General features: G+C 50.3%; 1 protein-coding gene across 1 annotated transcript in view; it reads left to right on the forward strand.

Moving 5' to 3' along the window:
• The window catches only part of CACNA1B (calcium voltage-gated channel subunit alpha1 B), a 437,648-nt gene that overhangs the window by 188,090 nt on the left and 232,988 nt on the right, over positions 1-16,570 (forward strand). Inside the window, exon 7 of the mRNA XM_054393221.1 lies at positions 13,463-13,566. Within this exon, the coding sequence (XP_054249196.1) occupies positions 13,463-13,566 (104 nt within the window). The remainder of the gene's footprint in view (positions 1-13,462; positions 13,567-16,570) is intronic.

Below are 16,570 nucleotides of genomic sequence, written 5' to 3' on the forward strand. Positions count from 1 at the left end.
AGAAAGGAAAAGCTCTCCAAACAACAGCTTGCTCCTCAGGGCTTGCCAGGAGGAGAAAGCTCCAGCTGAAGAAATCCACTTGAAGACTGACAATGTTAGTACAGGACAGGCACCAGCAGCTCTCTGCAATTCCTTTCCTACACAGGGTGAGAAAGACAGCTGCAGGCTCTCAGAAGTGCAGCAGGCTGCTTCTGCTGTGCCTGCTCAGTCTGTGGTTGGAGTGGAAGAGGGTAATAGGACACTGAAGAAAACCAAAAGTGAAGACTCTGTTTCCTTTTCCCCTTTACTTTGCTCTGGTGAGACCCCACCTTGAATGCTGTGTCTGGTTCTGGTTTCCCCAGCGTAAGAAGGGCACAGAGCTGTTGGAGTGAGTTCAGAGAAAGGATGATCCAAGGGCTGGAGCAGCTCTGCTGTGAGGACACGCTGAGGGAGCTGGGGGTGTGCAGCCTGGAGAGGAGAGGACTCTGGGGGGGGATCTTAGAGCTGCCTTCCAGTACCTGAGGGATCCTGCAGGAAGGCTGCAGAGGGACTCTTCATGATGGTGTCTAGAGACAGGACAAGGGGGAATGGTTTGAAGCTGAAGAGAGTAGCTTTAGACTGGGTCTTAGGAAGAACTTCTTCAATAGGAGCGTGCTGGGACACTGGACCAGGCTGCCCAGGGAGGCTGTGGATGCCCCCTCCCTGGGGGTGTTCAAGGCCAGGTTGGATAAGGCCTTGAGCAGCCAAGTCCAGTTGAGAGTGTCCCTGCCCATGGCAGGAGAAGCTGTGGGTATCTGCTTCTTACAGGGGGAGTTTGTTTATGTTCAGCCTCTCTAGAGCCTTTCAAAGCCTGCCTGGACATGTTCCTGTGTGATCTGCTTTAGATGATCCTCCTCTGGCAGGGGGGGTTGGCCTGGGTCATCTTCACAGTTCCCTTCCAACCCCTACCCTTCTGTGATCCTCCACTCAGTGCCACTCCTCTGCTGAAGACCACGTGCATGTGGTAGCCTATTGGTGTAATTTGAGATGAGGCAATCAAGATTGTAATTAATTTAAACAGTCCTATGTGATAAAAAATCTCTTGGGAAGCTTTTGCCAGCCATGTTTGAAGGAAAAATCAGGAAGAATCTAGATCTTCATTTAAGGTGATGAGGAAGCCTGCACATAATTTTAGGATTGTTGTGTCTACAATGATTTTGGGCACTGACTCACAATTCCCTGTGTTCAGAGCTGAGCATTGAGTTGTTTCAGTGTCCTGGGAATCAGTCCATGTTCCTGGCTCTGTCTTGCTGACTTGAGGGGCTGCAGCCTGCATGGGCTATGGAGTGGGAGGAAAAGTTTATTCTGCATCTGCTCACTACACCAACAAAGCTTGGGCTTTGGTCAGGATGGATCCTTATCTGCTCATGAGCAGCCAACCTGAACAGAGCTTGAAATATGTGTGTCTAGGTCTACACAAAAGTGTGCCCTCACTGCAAGAAGGACATTGAGTGGCTGGAGTGTGTCCAGAGAAGGGCAATGAAGCTGGTGAAGGGTCTGGATCACAAGACTTGTGAGGAGCAACCTGGGGTTGTTCACTCTGGAGAAAAGGAGGCCTAAGGGAAATCTTCTGGCTCTCTAAAACTCCCTGAAAGGAGGTTGGAGCCAGGTGGGGTTTGGTCTCTTCTGTGAAACAAACAATAGAGTGAGAGGAAATGGCCTCAAGTTGCACCAGGGGAGGTTTAGGTTGGATGTGAGGACCAATTTCTTCCCCCAAAGGGTTGTCAAGGCCTGGCACAGGCTGCCCACAGCAGTGGTGGCATCCACACCCCTGGAGGGATTGAAAAGCTGTGTAGATGAGGTGCTGAGGGTCATGGTTTAGTGGTGACCTGGCAGTGTTGGGTTAATGCTTGAATTTCATCTTAGAGATCTGTCCCAGCCTGAACAATTCTGTCAGTCTGTGATTCTGTTTCTTCCTCCTTACAGTTTTAGGAGTACATCTGGGGACAGCTTTGGCTTTTCAATGAGAAGTAGAAGATACCTAAAGCCTTGTTGGTTAGCTTTGCAGTATGAGGACAAATATCAAGAGAGCACTGAATTCATTCTAAGTGTAGCTTGACTTTCTCATCACTCTTCTCAAGCCAGGACTGTAAAGCACTCTTTGCTTTCCAAGAGTTTCAAAGTTAAAAGCAGTGCCTCTTTTACAAGGAGCAACCTTTCCTCAAGCTCACAATTCAACCTCAACAGCCTCTGTGCTAAACCAGTGTGAGGACCTGGCAGGGCTCTTCCCTTGCTCAGAAAACAGAACTCAGTTGCATGCTCAGAGAAAAGAAACTTGAAGCTAAGTATGTGAGGCACCTGTGCTGCTGGTTTGGATCACAGAGCATCTTGGAGCTCTGCTGGATGAATTGGCTGCTCCCTCAGCTTCTCAGTTTGAGTTATGTTGAGGTGAAGATATTTGAACTACTTGCTCCCACTAGCTGCTTGGGGTTTAGAATGAATGGAAGCCCTCTGCTGTGAGGCCAGGCTGAAAGAGTTGGGATTGTTCAGCCTGGAGAAGAGAAGGCTCCAGGGAGACCTTCTGGTGAGTTTTCAGTGCTTAAAGGGCTGAGCAGAAAGCTGGGGACAGACTTCTGAGCAGGGCTTGTTGTGACAGGACAAGAGGTGATGGTTTGAAACTAAAAGAGGGAGATTTAGACTGGAGAGAAGGAAGAAATTCTTCACTGTGAGGGTGGTGAGACCCCGACCCCAGGGAGGTGTTTGATGCCCCTTTCCTGGAACTATTCCAGGTGAGGTTGTCTGGGGCTCTGAGCAACCTGCTCTAGTTGGGGATGTCCCTGCTGACTGCAGGGGAGTTGGACTGGATGGAGTTTAAAGGTCCTTGCCAAACCAAACCATTCTATGACTTCACTTTCATAATTACAGTCTACAGCTGTTCAAAAATAAAAGAATAGGGATTGGAGATTACAAAACATTATTAAAAATATAGCTAGAGTCCCTTGGCCAGCCCATGATTTCTGCCAGTGCAGGAGCTTCCACAGTGAATAGTTTTGGTTGGAAAAGTTCTCTAAGGTCTTCCAGTCCAACCATCAACCCAACACCACCATGGCCATCAAACCATGTCCCCAGGTGCCATGGCCATAGGTTTCTTGAACACCTCCAGGGATAGGTACTCCACCCTGTCCCTGGGCAGCCTGTTCCAAGCCCTGCCCACTCTTGCAGCAAGTAAATTTTTCCTCATCTCCAGTCTAAACCTCCCCTGGCATGAATTAAGTCAATTTCCTCTCATTCTAAGAATAACAGACCAACCCCCACCCCACTCCAACCTCCTTTCAGGGAGCTGTAGAGAGCAATGAGGTCTCCCTTCAGCCTCCTCCTCTCCAGACTCAACAACCCCAGTTCCCTCAGCTGCTCCTCACTAGGCTGATGCTCTAGACCCTGCACCAGCTTGGTTGCTTTAGACTGCAGAGTGCTAAGGGCATGCTCATGGGCAAAGCAGCTGAGTGAGTGAGTCCACGTGTGGGGAAGGGATGAATTTTTTATCAGGAAATCCTGTTAGTGTGTTTGGGTATTGATTTACTGGGGCTGTGAGCTTTTGGATCAGAGCATAAAACAGCAGTGGTTCTGCTTTTTCAGCCTCTCCAGCTCTGAGAGGCTGGAGGAAAGGATAAACAAAAGAAAGGATTTGCTCCTATTTAAAGCTGGCTGAATTAATGTTATTAATGCACCCAAGGGCTGTAGTTAAACTGCAAGACTGCAGTAAATAAATGCTGCTGGCTTCTAGGGTTTTGCCCAGAGTATTTGGGTGGATTTTATGCATTTCATAGAAACACAGAATGTTAGAGGTTGGGAAGGGACCTCCAGAGATCATCCAGTCCAACCCCCCTGCCAAAACAGGGCCACCTAGGTCAGGCCACACAAGGACACATTCAGATGTTTTTTGTACGTCTCCAGAGAAGGAGACTCCAACAGCCTCTGGGGGCAACCTGCTCCAGGGCTCTGTCACCCTCACAGCAAAGAAGTTTTTCCTCATGTTGAGATAAACCTTCCTGGGTTCCAGCTTGTACCTGTTGCCCCTTGTGCTGTTACTGGGCACCAATGAAAGAGTCTGGCACCTTCACCCTCTCACCTGCTCTGAACAACCTGATCCCAGATGGAGAGATGCTCAAGGGAGGTGTTTGAACCCCAATCCAACCCTGGCTGGCTTGTCCATTGCACCAGTGGGAGTGTAGCTTGGACTGACCACTAATGCCATTAACCAGCCTGTGTCAGCTTTCCCCTTCACACAGATGAGCAGCCCAGGCATGTGCTCTGTCATCTCCCTCCCGTGGGTGGGACAAGCCCCAGCAGCAATCGGCAGTCCCCTGCCTGCCAAATTCATTTTGCTCCACAGGGTCACTCCCCAGCCCCTGCTGTCACCTCCCTGCAGAGCTGGACACCAGCTGCTCTCTGCAAATGGCCTGGAACATCTGAAAGTCAGGAATCAAAGTTATTGGGCTGACTTTGTGCCAAGATTGTATTTAAACTGGAAGGAGAGGAGGGGGAAAAGGAGAAATAATAATAATTAAAAAAGGCTTGTTTGAAGATTCTAAGATTCTGCTATTTCCCATAAGCCAGCACCTGAGAGATGGAGATGCTTACACCTGGCTGTGACCCCCCTGTAAAGCTGGGGATAGCATCAGAGACCTCCTCAGTGCAGGGCTTGGTGGAGTTTGCAGTTCAAAAAAGATTACAGAAGACCTTAACTATCGCATATATTGTGGTGCACAGTGATAAGCCAAGGAACAATGAGTTCAAGCTAGAACAGAGAAGATTTCAGCTCAGCATGAGGAGAAACTTCTTTCCAGTGAGGGTGACAGAGCCCTGGAGCAGGCTGCCCAGGGGGGTTGTGGAGTCTCCTTCTCTGGAGACTTTCAAGCCCCACCTGGATGCATTGCTGTGTGGACTACCCTAAGTGATCCTGCTCTGGCAGGGGGGCTTGGACCTGATGATCTCTGGAGGTCCCTTCCAACCTCTGATATACTGTGAGACTGTGATATAAGGTAAGAGCTTTGTAAAAAAAAAAAATACCTTCTTTGCCTTTTTTTTATTCCTTTTTTCCTCCTGTTGTCAGTTCATAGAATCATAGAATGGTAGAGGTTGAAAGGGACATCTAGAGAGCATCGAGTCCAACCCCCCTGCCAGAGCAGGATCACCTGGGGTAGGTCACACCTTGGCCACCAAAATGAGAGCTGAAGAGCAGCCTCTCAATCTGAAACTGTGGGGTTTGCTCTGGTAACTCAGGAGAGCAGGCTGGGGCTTTTCCACTGCACTGGGGAGGAATCAGAGAATCAAAGAATGATAGAGGTTGGAAGGGACCTTCAGAGATCATTGAGTCCAACCCACCTGCCAAAGCAGGGTCATCTAAGGCAGGTCCCACAGGAACACATCCAGGTGGGTCTTGGGATCTCTCCAGAGAAGGAGACTCCACAACCTCTCTGGACAGCCTCCTCCAGGGCTCCAGCTCCCTCACAGTAAAGAAGTTTCTCCTCATGTTGAGGTGGAGCTCCCTGGGTTCCAGTTTGTGCCTGTTACTGAACAACAAGGCAAGAAAACTCCCTAAGCCCAATGAGGAAGCAACATTTCTTTGTTTCAGTGCTGGACACATAGGAGGTAGCTCCAGCTCAGTGCCCCAAAGCCAGTGAAATTCAGAGGATCTCTGCTTCCATCTCAGACATAATCATCATTTGTCTAAGAAGTGATTAGCACATTCCTTTCAGCTCAGGGAATTCATTACTTGTGCAAATCCCCTGCATGCATGCTCCATTACATTGGGGGGGGGGTGCTCCTGGGGCTCATTTGGGACTTCCATCCTCTTCCTCCCTATGGCCTTTAGCTGAACTTCTTTGCATGTGCTCTCTAGGCTGCCTGATATAGTTGGTGAGACTGACCTCAGAGTCAGTCTAAACCAGTTTGCTGCTCTTAACTTCTTCTTTCTCAAGCCCACAGCTACAATTTCTTATTGTTTACCCAGTTAATGATTCCTAGTTCACACTCTAGATATATTCCATGATTACATATTCCCTCATCTCCCTAAGTTCATCATGCCTTTTGCCCTTTGTCTTATCACAGGACACCATTGAAAAGAGTCTGACCCCACCTCCTGCACCCCAGCCTTTAGCTCTTGCTGATCATCAATCAGATCCCCTCTGGGGTTGCTCTTCTCCAGGCTCAACAGCCCCAGGGCTCTCAGCCTTTGCTCCTCGCAGAGGTTCTCTTGATGACTTGAACCTGTGATGTTCATATGAAGCTTCTACACCTCATGGTAGTCACCACTTTGTCCATTCCCTCCTCAAGTGAGGATGGACACTTTAGGCTATTGCAGTTCTGTGGGCCATGCAATATGCCAGAGACAGGACCAGCTGAAATGTCATTTGGTTCTGTGGCTGTTTGCTGACTAGTAGGTTGTCACTGAGAGCCACAGATGGAACTTGGAAGGACTTTTCTCAGCAAATTTGGGATTTAATGGGCTGAAATTGTGCCAGGGGAAGTTTGGGTTGGAGACTAGGAAAAAATGTCTTTACTGGAAGAGTGGTCAGGGATTGGAACAGGCTGCCCAGGGAGGTGGTGGAGTCACCATCCCAGGAGGTGTTCAAGACATGTGTGGCTGTGGCACCTGGGGACATGGTTTAGTGGCCATGGTGATGTTGTGTTGATGGTTGGACTGGATGATCTCAGAGGTCTCTTCCAACCCATCCTATTCTATGATTCTTTGAGTCTGCCCTTAGACATTCTCATTTATGGTCTTTGTCTCTCTGATGAGCTCAGCAGGACTGACTTAGTGCCTGGAGATGAGATGCTAGGGCTCCATGTGCTCCATTGTTCCTGCTTTTAGTATTTTTGGGTTTGTTCTTTGCAATGCCTGTGTTCACTTGATCCAAAGGACAGGAACAAATAGAAATGAATCACCCAGAAATAGCTAATTAACAGGAGTAGCAAGGAGTGAATTGAGAAAAATCAGAGGCAGGGTGACTGGAGTTCATCTCTTGAAGACAGCTGAGAAGTTCCCTCAATGCAAAAGCACTTATCTAAGAGCAGAGTACACTTTAATTGCCCCAAATAAGTCAGGCTCTGCTATTGATTAGATTAAAGTGAGTAAACTCAAGGTGTACTCTACAATTTGATTAAAACCATAGCAAGGAGCTAATGGTCTGTGGGGTTGCAGCTTTGACTGGATGTGTCCAATTAGATCCCTTCTTTATTGAACCCCACTCTGGCAACACTTCCACAGGGTGAGGTGTTAGCCCCTTAATTGCTTGGTTTTCACCTTGATGGATGATGTGCTGAGCAAAGTGGAGGCAGAGTTTCTCCCTTGTTGATCTGGGGCCATTGCTTCAGGGTTGTTTGACCTGTCAAAAGTGGCTGAAAGAAGAAACTTCTGTAAGCAGCAGAAAGGCTCCTGGTTCAGAGGCAGGGAGAGTTGTTTTGGTGCTCTGCTGGGACAAAAGTGGTGTAATGGGTGTGCAAATGCAGGTTTAGGTTGTGCTGCAGAATCATGGAATGGGTTGGGTTGGGAGAGGCCTTAAAGATCATCCAGTTCCAACCTATGTCATGGGCAGGGACACCTCCCACCAGCCCAGGTTGCTCAAGGCCTCATCCAACCCTGCCTTCAACACCTCCAGGGAGGGGGCATCCACAGCCTCCCTGGGCAACCTGTTCCTTCCCTCACTCTAAACAATTTCTTTCCAATCTCCATTCTCAGCCTCCTCTCTTCCAGCTCAAGGTCATTCCCTCATTCTGTCACTCCCAGCTCTTGTTGAAAGTCCCTCCCCAGCTCTCCTGCAGCCCCTTTCAGGTACTGGAAAGCTGCTCTGAGATCTCCCCAGAGCCTTTTCTTCTCCAGGCTGAACAGCCCCAACTCTCCCAGCATGAAGCTAGAGGACAGGAGGTAGTGTACCACTGTGCTGTCTGCCCAGAGAAAGAGGGGGGCAGGACTTTGGGGATTAAGCTGTGCTTGACTTGAGGTCTGTAAATGTCCCAGCCCCTGAGATTTTCCTGCCCCTGTTGAACAGAGGCAGCAACTTGCCTGCTCACAGGGCTGTGTGTAAACCAAATTTCCCTTAACTGTGTGTTTGTTATTTTGGGATTCCAGACCCAGGATCTCATTGCTGATGCAAACCATGAGCAAGCAGCCCTGGTAGGAACTGCAGAGGCTTCCCTTCCTTGGGGGCTGCTGGGTCTTTTTTTCTGCAGGGGCTGTCGTAGTCTTACCAGTAACTCCCTACTGCTGGAGGAGGCCTTGCTGGCAAGGAAGTGCTGGGGAGTATTTAGATGCTCCTTCCTCTACCAAACCAGCTCCTGCTGCCTTTGATCAGCCCTGTTTGAAGTTGGCAGCCTGTGGGACTTGGCTGTGAAGCTGGCAGGCTGCGAGGCTCCCCGGCGATGCCTGGCTGCAGGGAACGCCGAGTTTGAAAGTAGGCAGAGTCCCTGGAGAGCTGGGAATGTGCTGCTGGGCTGGGGATAGGCTGGGAGAGGGATGCTGGAGCAGGCAGGGCTTTGCTCACCATCTTATCATGATGGGATGGGGCTGGTTGGAGCAGAGCTGTTTCTGGTCTTGCAGCAGCAGGAAGCTCCAGCAACACAAGAAACTCAGAATCAGAGAATTATTAAGGTTGGAAAAGATCTCTGAGATTGGGCTAAGGATTGAAGGGTCTGGAGAACAGGGCTGGTGAGGAACAGCTGAGGGAACTGGGGTTGGTCAGTCTGGAGAAGAGGAGGCTGAGGGGAGACCTCATTGCTCTCTCCAACTACCTGGAAGGAAGTTGAAGGAGGGTTGGGGTTGGCCTCTTCTCCCTAGTATGAGGTGATGGAATGAGAGGAAATGGCCTCAAATTGTTTCAGGGGAGGTTTAAATTGGAGATTAGGAAATATTTCTTTCTTGCAAGAGTGGTCAGGGATTGGAACAGGGAGTCACCATCCCTGGGATTGTCCAAGAAAGCTTGGCACTTAGGGACATGGTTTAATGGCCATGGTGGTAGGCTGATGGTTGGACTGGATGATCTTTGAGGGCTTTCTCAATCAAAATGATTGGATCATCAAGTCCAGCCCTCAACCCAACATCACCATGCACACTAAACCATGTCCCAAAGTGCCATGGCCACATGTTTTGAACACCTCCAGGGCTGCTGACCCCACTACTTCCCTGGGCAGCCTGTTAGCAGGGCAGCCAAGCACAAGAGCTCTGCTAAATTAAATTTTCCCTTCTCTGGTTTCAAACTATGGCTCCTTGTCCTAGTGCTACAAACTCTTGTCAGAAGTCCTTCCCCAGCTCTCCTGTAGTCCCCTTCAGGTACTAGAAGGCTGCTCTTAAAGTTTCCCTGGAACTTTCTCTTCTCCAGGCTGAACAACTTCAACTCTTCCAACTCTGCTGTCTTCATAGCAGAGGTGCTCCAGCCCTTTGATTATCTTTGTGGCTCTTCTCTGGATCCTCTTCCCTGTTTAGTTAGACCTGGTTAGGATCTAGCAGCAGTGACAGACAGGTGTCACACCGTGTTTTAGCTGGAACATAAAAATTAATTTTACCTCTTGGTTCATACTGCTCAATGAGCAAGCCTAGAGCTGGGTCCCAGCTCAAACCCCAGTGGCTCTGTGGGGCATAGGGCTGGAGGTTTTTTAAGGCCAGGCTGGATGAGGCCTTGAGCAACCTGATCCTAGTGGGAGGTGTTCCTGCCTATGGCAGGGGGGTTGGAACTGAATGATCCTTGAGGCCCCTTCCAACCCTAACAATTCTATGATTGCTCTGCTTGGTGCAGGCAGAGGTTCTGCAGGGACTTTCCCTGGAGGAGAAGCGTTTGGTCTTCCTGGCAAAGAACAGGTTTGATTCACTATAGAATTATAGAACTGTTTTGGTTGGAAGAGACCTCTAAGATCATCAAGTCCAAGCATCAACCTAGGACCACCTTGGCCATCAAACCATGTCCTGAAGGGCCATGTCCACCTCTTCCTTGAACACCTCCAGGGATGCATCTCAGCATGATGTCATAAACTGTGATTGGGTTCCAGCACAGTTGGGAGCCCTGGGAAAGATGCTGTGGGTCCATGAAGGCTCTGCTTTCTTGGGAGAGATTTGCTGCCAACTCTCCTGCCTGACCTTTTGCCCTTCTGTTTTGTCCTGGATCGCTGTGTGCAAGGCAGAGCAAACAGGTCCTTATCCTGAGCATAAGGTAGTCAAGCAAACGTTTGGAGGAAGGTGGTTAATTAGTTGTTTTCCAGCACATTTCAATTTTCAGGGCTTTGATGGTGCCATGGAGTTGTGGAACTGTTGCCAAGTTTGGGCTTCAGATGAATAAATAAATGATAAACGCTCGTTTGGCAGCAGTGGACCTGCTGCACTCTCTTTGCATGTTTATGTGGTTTCCCTTCTCCCATCTGTTCCTTCCCTCCAGCTCTTCCCTGTGGATTGGCTCTCCAGCCCCCCTTGGTTGCGTGTCCCCAGTGTTTGCTCCAGTTGGAGGCATGAGGGCTGCCACCTTGGCCACCAAAATGAGAGCTGAAGAGCAGCCTCTCAATCTGAAACCGTGGGGTTTGCTCTGGTAGCTCAGGAGAGCAGGCTGGGGCTTTTCCACTGCACTGGGGAGGAATCAGAGAATGGTAGAGGTTGGAAGGAGCCTCCAGAGATCATTGAATCCAACCCACCTGCCAGAGCAGGATCACCTAGGCCAGATCACACAGGAACACGTCCAGGTGGGTCTTGAAAGCCTCCAGAGGAGAAGACTCCACAACATCTCTGGGCAGCCTGCTCCAGGGCTCCAGCACCCTCACACCAAAGAAGCTTCTCCTCATGTTGAGGTGGAGCTTCCTGGGTTCCAGTTTGTATCCATTAGCCCTTGTCCTGTCACAGGACAGTACTGAAAGGAGCCTGGCTCCTTCTTCTTGACACCCACCCTCAGATATTTGTAAGCATTGATAAGGTCCCCTCTCAGCCTTCTCTTTCCCAGACTAAACAGCCCCAGCCTTAAGAGAAGAACTGAAGATGAGTGTCCTTGTTTCTTCCCAACCCTTCCATAGAGGTGTGGGGTGCAGGAGAACAGGGAGAGGAAACAGCTAAAAACACAGAGAGAAATGGAGAGACAAAATGGTGACCAAAGAAGTGCTGCTGGGGTGGGGTGACAACAAAGCCATCAAAACCCCATCAGGAGAGACTGAGCTGCACAGAGTTTTCCCTGTTCTTCCTCCTCTAAGAGACTTTCAAGACCCAGCTGTCTGTGTTCCTGTGTGACCCTGCTTTGGCAGGGAGGTTGGACTTGGATGATCTTCAGAGGTCCCTTCCAACCTCTACCATTCTGTGATTCTGCTCTCATCCCAGCCTGGTTTTTCTCTTCAGATCCGTTTGTATGCCACGTGTTGGTTTTGCCTTGAGCAGGGGTGGTTGGTGGTAGGGTTAGTTAGTCCCTGTTCCTCTCCACTGAGTCACTGATCAACTGACATGGATATTTCTGAAGGTGTTTGCTATTTGGAGAAGTGCTTGTCATGTGTCTGCTCAGGAGCAAACATTCCTTGAAGGAAGGATTGAAGCAGATAGGAACCATAGGATGATGTCTCCAAAGGTAGTTGCATGAGTGCTATGGATGCAACTAGAGATGGGGGCAGAGGGCCCATCCCTGGAACCATTCTAGGTCAGGTTGGAATCTGCTCTAGAATCATAGAATCAACAAGGTTGGAAAAGACCTCGGAGATCATCAAGCTGTGCCAGGGGAAGTTTAGGCTCAAGGTGAGGAGAAAGTTCTTCACAGAAGGAGTAATTGGCCATGGGATGTGCTGCCCAGGGAGGCGGTGGAGTCACCATCCCTGGAGGTGTTCAGAAAAAGCTTGGATGTGGCACTTGGAGCCATGGTTTGGTTGTCAGGAGATGTTAGGGATTAGGTAATAGGTTGGACTTGATGATCTCTGAGGTCTTTTCCAAGCTGGTTGATTCTGTGATCAAGCAGATGTGTGGTGAAGCTAAGCACATTTAAAGGACAACTTTGTGTGAACCCTTGTGCAAGCAGAACTTCACTTGCAAATAGGATTGGGAGTGGTGGCCACAAAGCACCACAGGTAATTGGTAGAAGGCAGCAATATCAGCTGGGGTTCATGCATTTGTGGCCACCTGGTGTTTGATGCCACTTCTCTGTGGTCTCTACCAGCCTTGGTGGCTGGACAAGGCTCTGTGTTCATGAGAGGGAGGAGGAGAATGCCTTTAGGTCTTTTCCCTTTCTTCTTCCCTTCCACTCAACCCCATGTTCTCAAATTGCTGTGATCTCCACTCACAAGAGGAGAGTTTTCTCCTTCCTCAGCCACTTAGTATTTCACTTTTCAGCAGTTCTTGAAGAGCTCCCTTGTGGCTGATGAATGCAGAAACTTGATCACAACCTAAACCACTCTCCCCTGTCTTTAATCCAGCCTGCTGCTTACTCAGGGAGCCTCAGATGGGTTTGGATGACAGAAGCCCAAAGTGCTGAGCAAGCAGATGAGGAATTGCAGGCACTCTGAAGATGCCTCCTTTTCTTGCAGACTTCTTGTCTTCTCCTGCTGGGTGTAGATGCAGAGATTGTGGGCAGGGTGCCACACTCTGCCTTAGCTGCAGCACAGGCTCAGGGAGATTGTGGCTTCTCCCTGGTGGGGTGTGTCTGGTCTGGAGAAGAGGAGGCTAAGGGAAGACCTCATTGCTTGCCAGAGCTCCCTGAAAGGAGATTGGAGCCAGGTGGGGTTGGTCTCTTCTCTGTAGTATCAGGTGATAAAAGAAGGTTGGAGTGGGGTGAGGGTCAATCTCTTCTTCCAGGTAACTAGAGACAGGATGAGAAGAAATGGCCTGAAATTGTGCCAGGGAAGGGTTAGGTTGGAGATCAGGAAATATTTCGTTGCTGCAAGAGTGGTCAAGGATTGGCAGAGGCTGCCCAGGGAGGTGGTGGAGTCCCCATCCCTGGAGGTGTTCAAGGAACCTGTGGCCATGGCATTTCATGGTGTGCCTGATAGGGCAATCAGCTGGCTTCAGCAGCTCTTCTGCTGGCATTCCAAGTGGTGAACATAACAGAAACAACCAGTGGTGGACAACCCTAGGGAAGTCTGAGGACAATCTGAGGGCTGGGGGTCAAGAGGGAGGGGACAGGCTCTGCTCATTGCACCCTGGGGTAGGTCAAGGGGCAGTGGATGGAAACTCCAGCACAGGAGGTTCCACCTCAACATGAGGAGGAACTTCTTCACTGGGAGGGTCACAGAGCACTGGAACAGGCTGCCCAGAGAGGTTGTGGAGTCTCCTTCTCTGGAGCCTTTCCAGCCCCATCTGGATGTGTTCCTGTGTGACCTGTGCTGGATTCTCTGCTCCTGCTGTGGCAGGAGGGTTGGACTGGATGATCTTTGGAGGTTCCTTCCAACCCCTAACATCCTCTGATCTCCCCTGCCCTCTGCCCTCCAGTTTCTGTTGGCATTTTGTTTCTGAGATGAACTAATATCTGCTTCTCTCTTTTCCTTTTTCCTTTGTTTCCAGACAAATGATGCTGCAGGAAATACCTGGAACTGGCTTTACTTTATCCCTCTCATCATCATTGGCTCTTTCTTCATGCTCAACTTGGTGCTGGGCGTCTTATCAGGGTAAGACTAATGAATTGTCTCCACTTGGATGTGAAAAGGGAAGTTGTGTAGGTTTGAGGACTGTGGGAGGACATAGCTGAAAGAGAGGAGAAGAGGTGGTGCATCTCACTCTGCACTGTCCCCTTTATACATGTCCAGCAACAGGGCAAGGGGCAGTGGGCACAAACTGGAACCCAGGAGGTTCCATCTGAGCAAGAAGAGAAAGTTATTTGGTGTGAGGGTGCTGGAGGCCTGGAGCAGGCTGCCCTGAGAGGTTGTGGAGTCTCCTTCTCTGGAGAGATTCCAAACCTATTAGGACATTGGGATCCTGGGCAAGCTGCTGGGGGTGCCCTGTTTTAGCAGAGGGGTTGGACTGGGTGATCACCAAGAGGTCCCTTCTAAGCTCCATCATGCTGGGATTCTGTGTGATTTCTGTAGGACTATAGAGCTGATGAGAAATCAGAACTGGTATGATTCTGAATCCAGACTCCAAAGTTAGGGGAGCTCCCTGTAATTACACTGACTTGGGCCTGCTCAGCCAACACTCTGCTCCTGTGCTGTTTTGAAAATCCATCAGGAATCACAGAATCACTCAGGGTTGGAAGGGACCACAAGGATCAGCCAGTTCCACCCCCCCTGCCATGCCCAGGGACACCTCACACTAGATCAGGCTGGCCAGAGCCTCATCCAGCCTGGCTGCAAACACCTCCAGGGATGGAGCCTCAACCACCTCCCTGCACAACCCATTCCAGGCTCTCACCACTCTCATGGGCAACAACTTCTTCCTCACATCCAGTCTGAATCTCCTCACTTCCAGCTTTATTCCATTCCCCCCAGTCCTGTCACTCCCTGATAGCCTAAATGGTCCCTCCCCAGCTTTCTTGTAGCCTCCTTCAGATACTGGAAGGCCACAAGAAGGTCACCTGGGAGCCTTCTCTTCTCCAGACTGAACAGCCCCAACTCTCTCAGTCTCTCCTCATAAGAGAGCAGCTCCAGCCCTCTGCTCATCTTCATGGCCCTTCTCTGGACACCTTCCAGCATGTCCAGATCCCTCTTGTAACAGAGGCTCCAGAACTGGATGCAGTACTCCAGGAGTGCCCTCAGCAGAGTGGAGCAGAGGGGGAGAATCCCCTCCCTGCCCTGCTGGCCACACTTCTCCTGCTGCAGCCCAGGCTCTGCTTGGCTCTCTGGGCTGCAAGTGCTCACTGCTGGCTCCTGCTGAGCTTCTCATCCCCTAGCAGCCCCAAGTCCCTCTCCTCAGGGCTGCTCTCCAGCCAGTCCCTGCCCAGCCTGGATTGGTGTTTGGGATAGCTTCAACCCAGCTGCAGGACCTTGCCCTTGGTCTTGTTGAACCTCCTGAGGTTGGCTTGTGCCCAGCTCTGCAGCCTGTCCAGGTCCCTCTGGATGGATCCCTTCCCTCCAGCCTGTCTGCTGCACCACACAGCTTGGTGTCATCAGCAGTCTTGCTGAGGGTGCACTCAATGCACTCAATTTCCACATTAGGAAAAATTTCTTCACTGGAAGATTCATCAGGCACTGAACCAAGCTGCCTACTGCAGTGGTGGAGTCACCTCCCCTGAAGGTGTTTAAAGGAGTCTGGATGAGGAGCTTGGGGCCATGGTCTAACAGTCATGTACAGGGAGATGTTTTTATGGCTGCACTCAATGACCTTGAAGTCTTTTCCAACCAGGCAATTCTATTTAATTCTTATAGAAGTGTTCAAGCTCTCTGATCATTTTTGTCACCCTGTCTTGTCACCTAGAGATGGACACCCATCTCCACACCCACCTGAGCTTCCTGCTCTTTCCTCCCTTGGCAGTGATTTCCAACACTGTTTTTCTCATTCTGCTGCTCCTCCCCTCCCAGCCCTCAGCCTCCTCTCAGCCCTGCTCCCAGCTTTCTTCCATGGGCTGATGGAGTTTCTTCCTGCCTGCCTGTTGGGCTGGGTATTAATTTTGCCTGGTAATGAGCTGGCTGATGCTCTACAGAACGTTGGTGAATGTTTTGATGCTTTGGATTACACAATGCAAAGAGGATAAACGTTATCATGGGATGCTGTGAGGAAGATGATTGAACTTATTTCAAGGCTAAGTGCCTTTTGGCGTGGTTCCAGGGAGTGGTGAGGGTGGTGAGACAGCAGGAGAGCTGGCCAGAGAGGGAGAGGGCAGCGTGCTGGGAGTGATGCATTCAGAGACTGAGAGGCTGTGGCACTCAAGTGTGGAAAATGCTGCCTGTGATGGCCTCAAATATTTATGCTGAAGCCTGAGGTCTTTCCAGACCAGTAAGTAAAGAGTTTACTCATCTGGCTGCAATAACCAAGCAGGGTGAGGCACTGCCATGGCTGCTCTGCATCTTCCTTGCTGAAGTTGTAACCACGACATTGGATCTCAGGAGGCTTTAGAAGGCAAAGGGCAAAGTCCTGCAGCTGGGTTGGGGCAGGCCTTGGTATCACTACAGGCTGGGGGATGAGGATATTGAAAGCAGCCCAGCAGAAAAAAGACTTGGGGGTGTTGGTGGGTGAGAAGCTGGACACGAGCCAGAAATGGACACCTGCAGCCCAGAAGGGCCATTGGCAGCCTGGGCTGCATCAAAAGCAGTGTGATCAGAGATGGAGAGAGGGGATCCTGCCCCTCTGCTCTGCTCTGGGGAGACCTCACCTGCAGTGCTGTGTCCAACTCTAGGGCCTCCAACACAAGAGAGACATGGACCTGATGGAGAGGGTCCAGAGGAGGTCAGAAAGATTATCAGAGGGCTGGAGAACCTCTCCTATGAAGACAGTCTGGGAGAGTTGGGGCTGTTCAGTGTGAGGAAGAGAAGGCTCCAGGGAGACCTCAGAGCTGCATTTCAATATCTGAAGGGGACCTACAGGAAGGCTGGGGAGGGATTGTTCAGAAGGGCTGTGGGGATAGCACAAGGGGCAATGGTTTGAAACTGGAGCAGGGGAGATTCAGGTTGGACATCAGGAGGAAGTTCTGCACAATGAGAGTGGTGAAATACTGGAACAGGTTGCCCAGGGACATGGCTG

The sequence above is a fragment of the Indicator indicator genome, chromosome 28, assembly GCF_027791375.1.
Source record: "Indicator indicator isolate 239-I01 chromosome 28, UM_Iind_1.1, whole genome shotgun sequence".
NCBI classification, from domain to species: Eukaryota; Metazoa; Chordata; class Aves; order Piciformes; family Indicatoridae; genus Indicator; species Indicator indicator.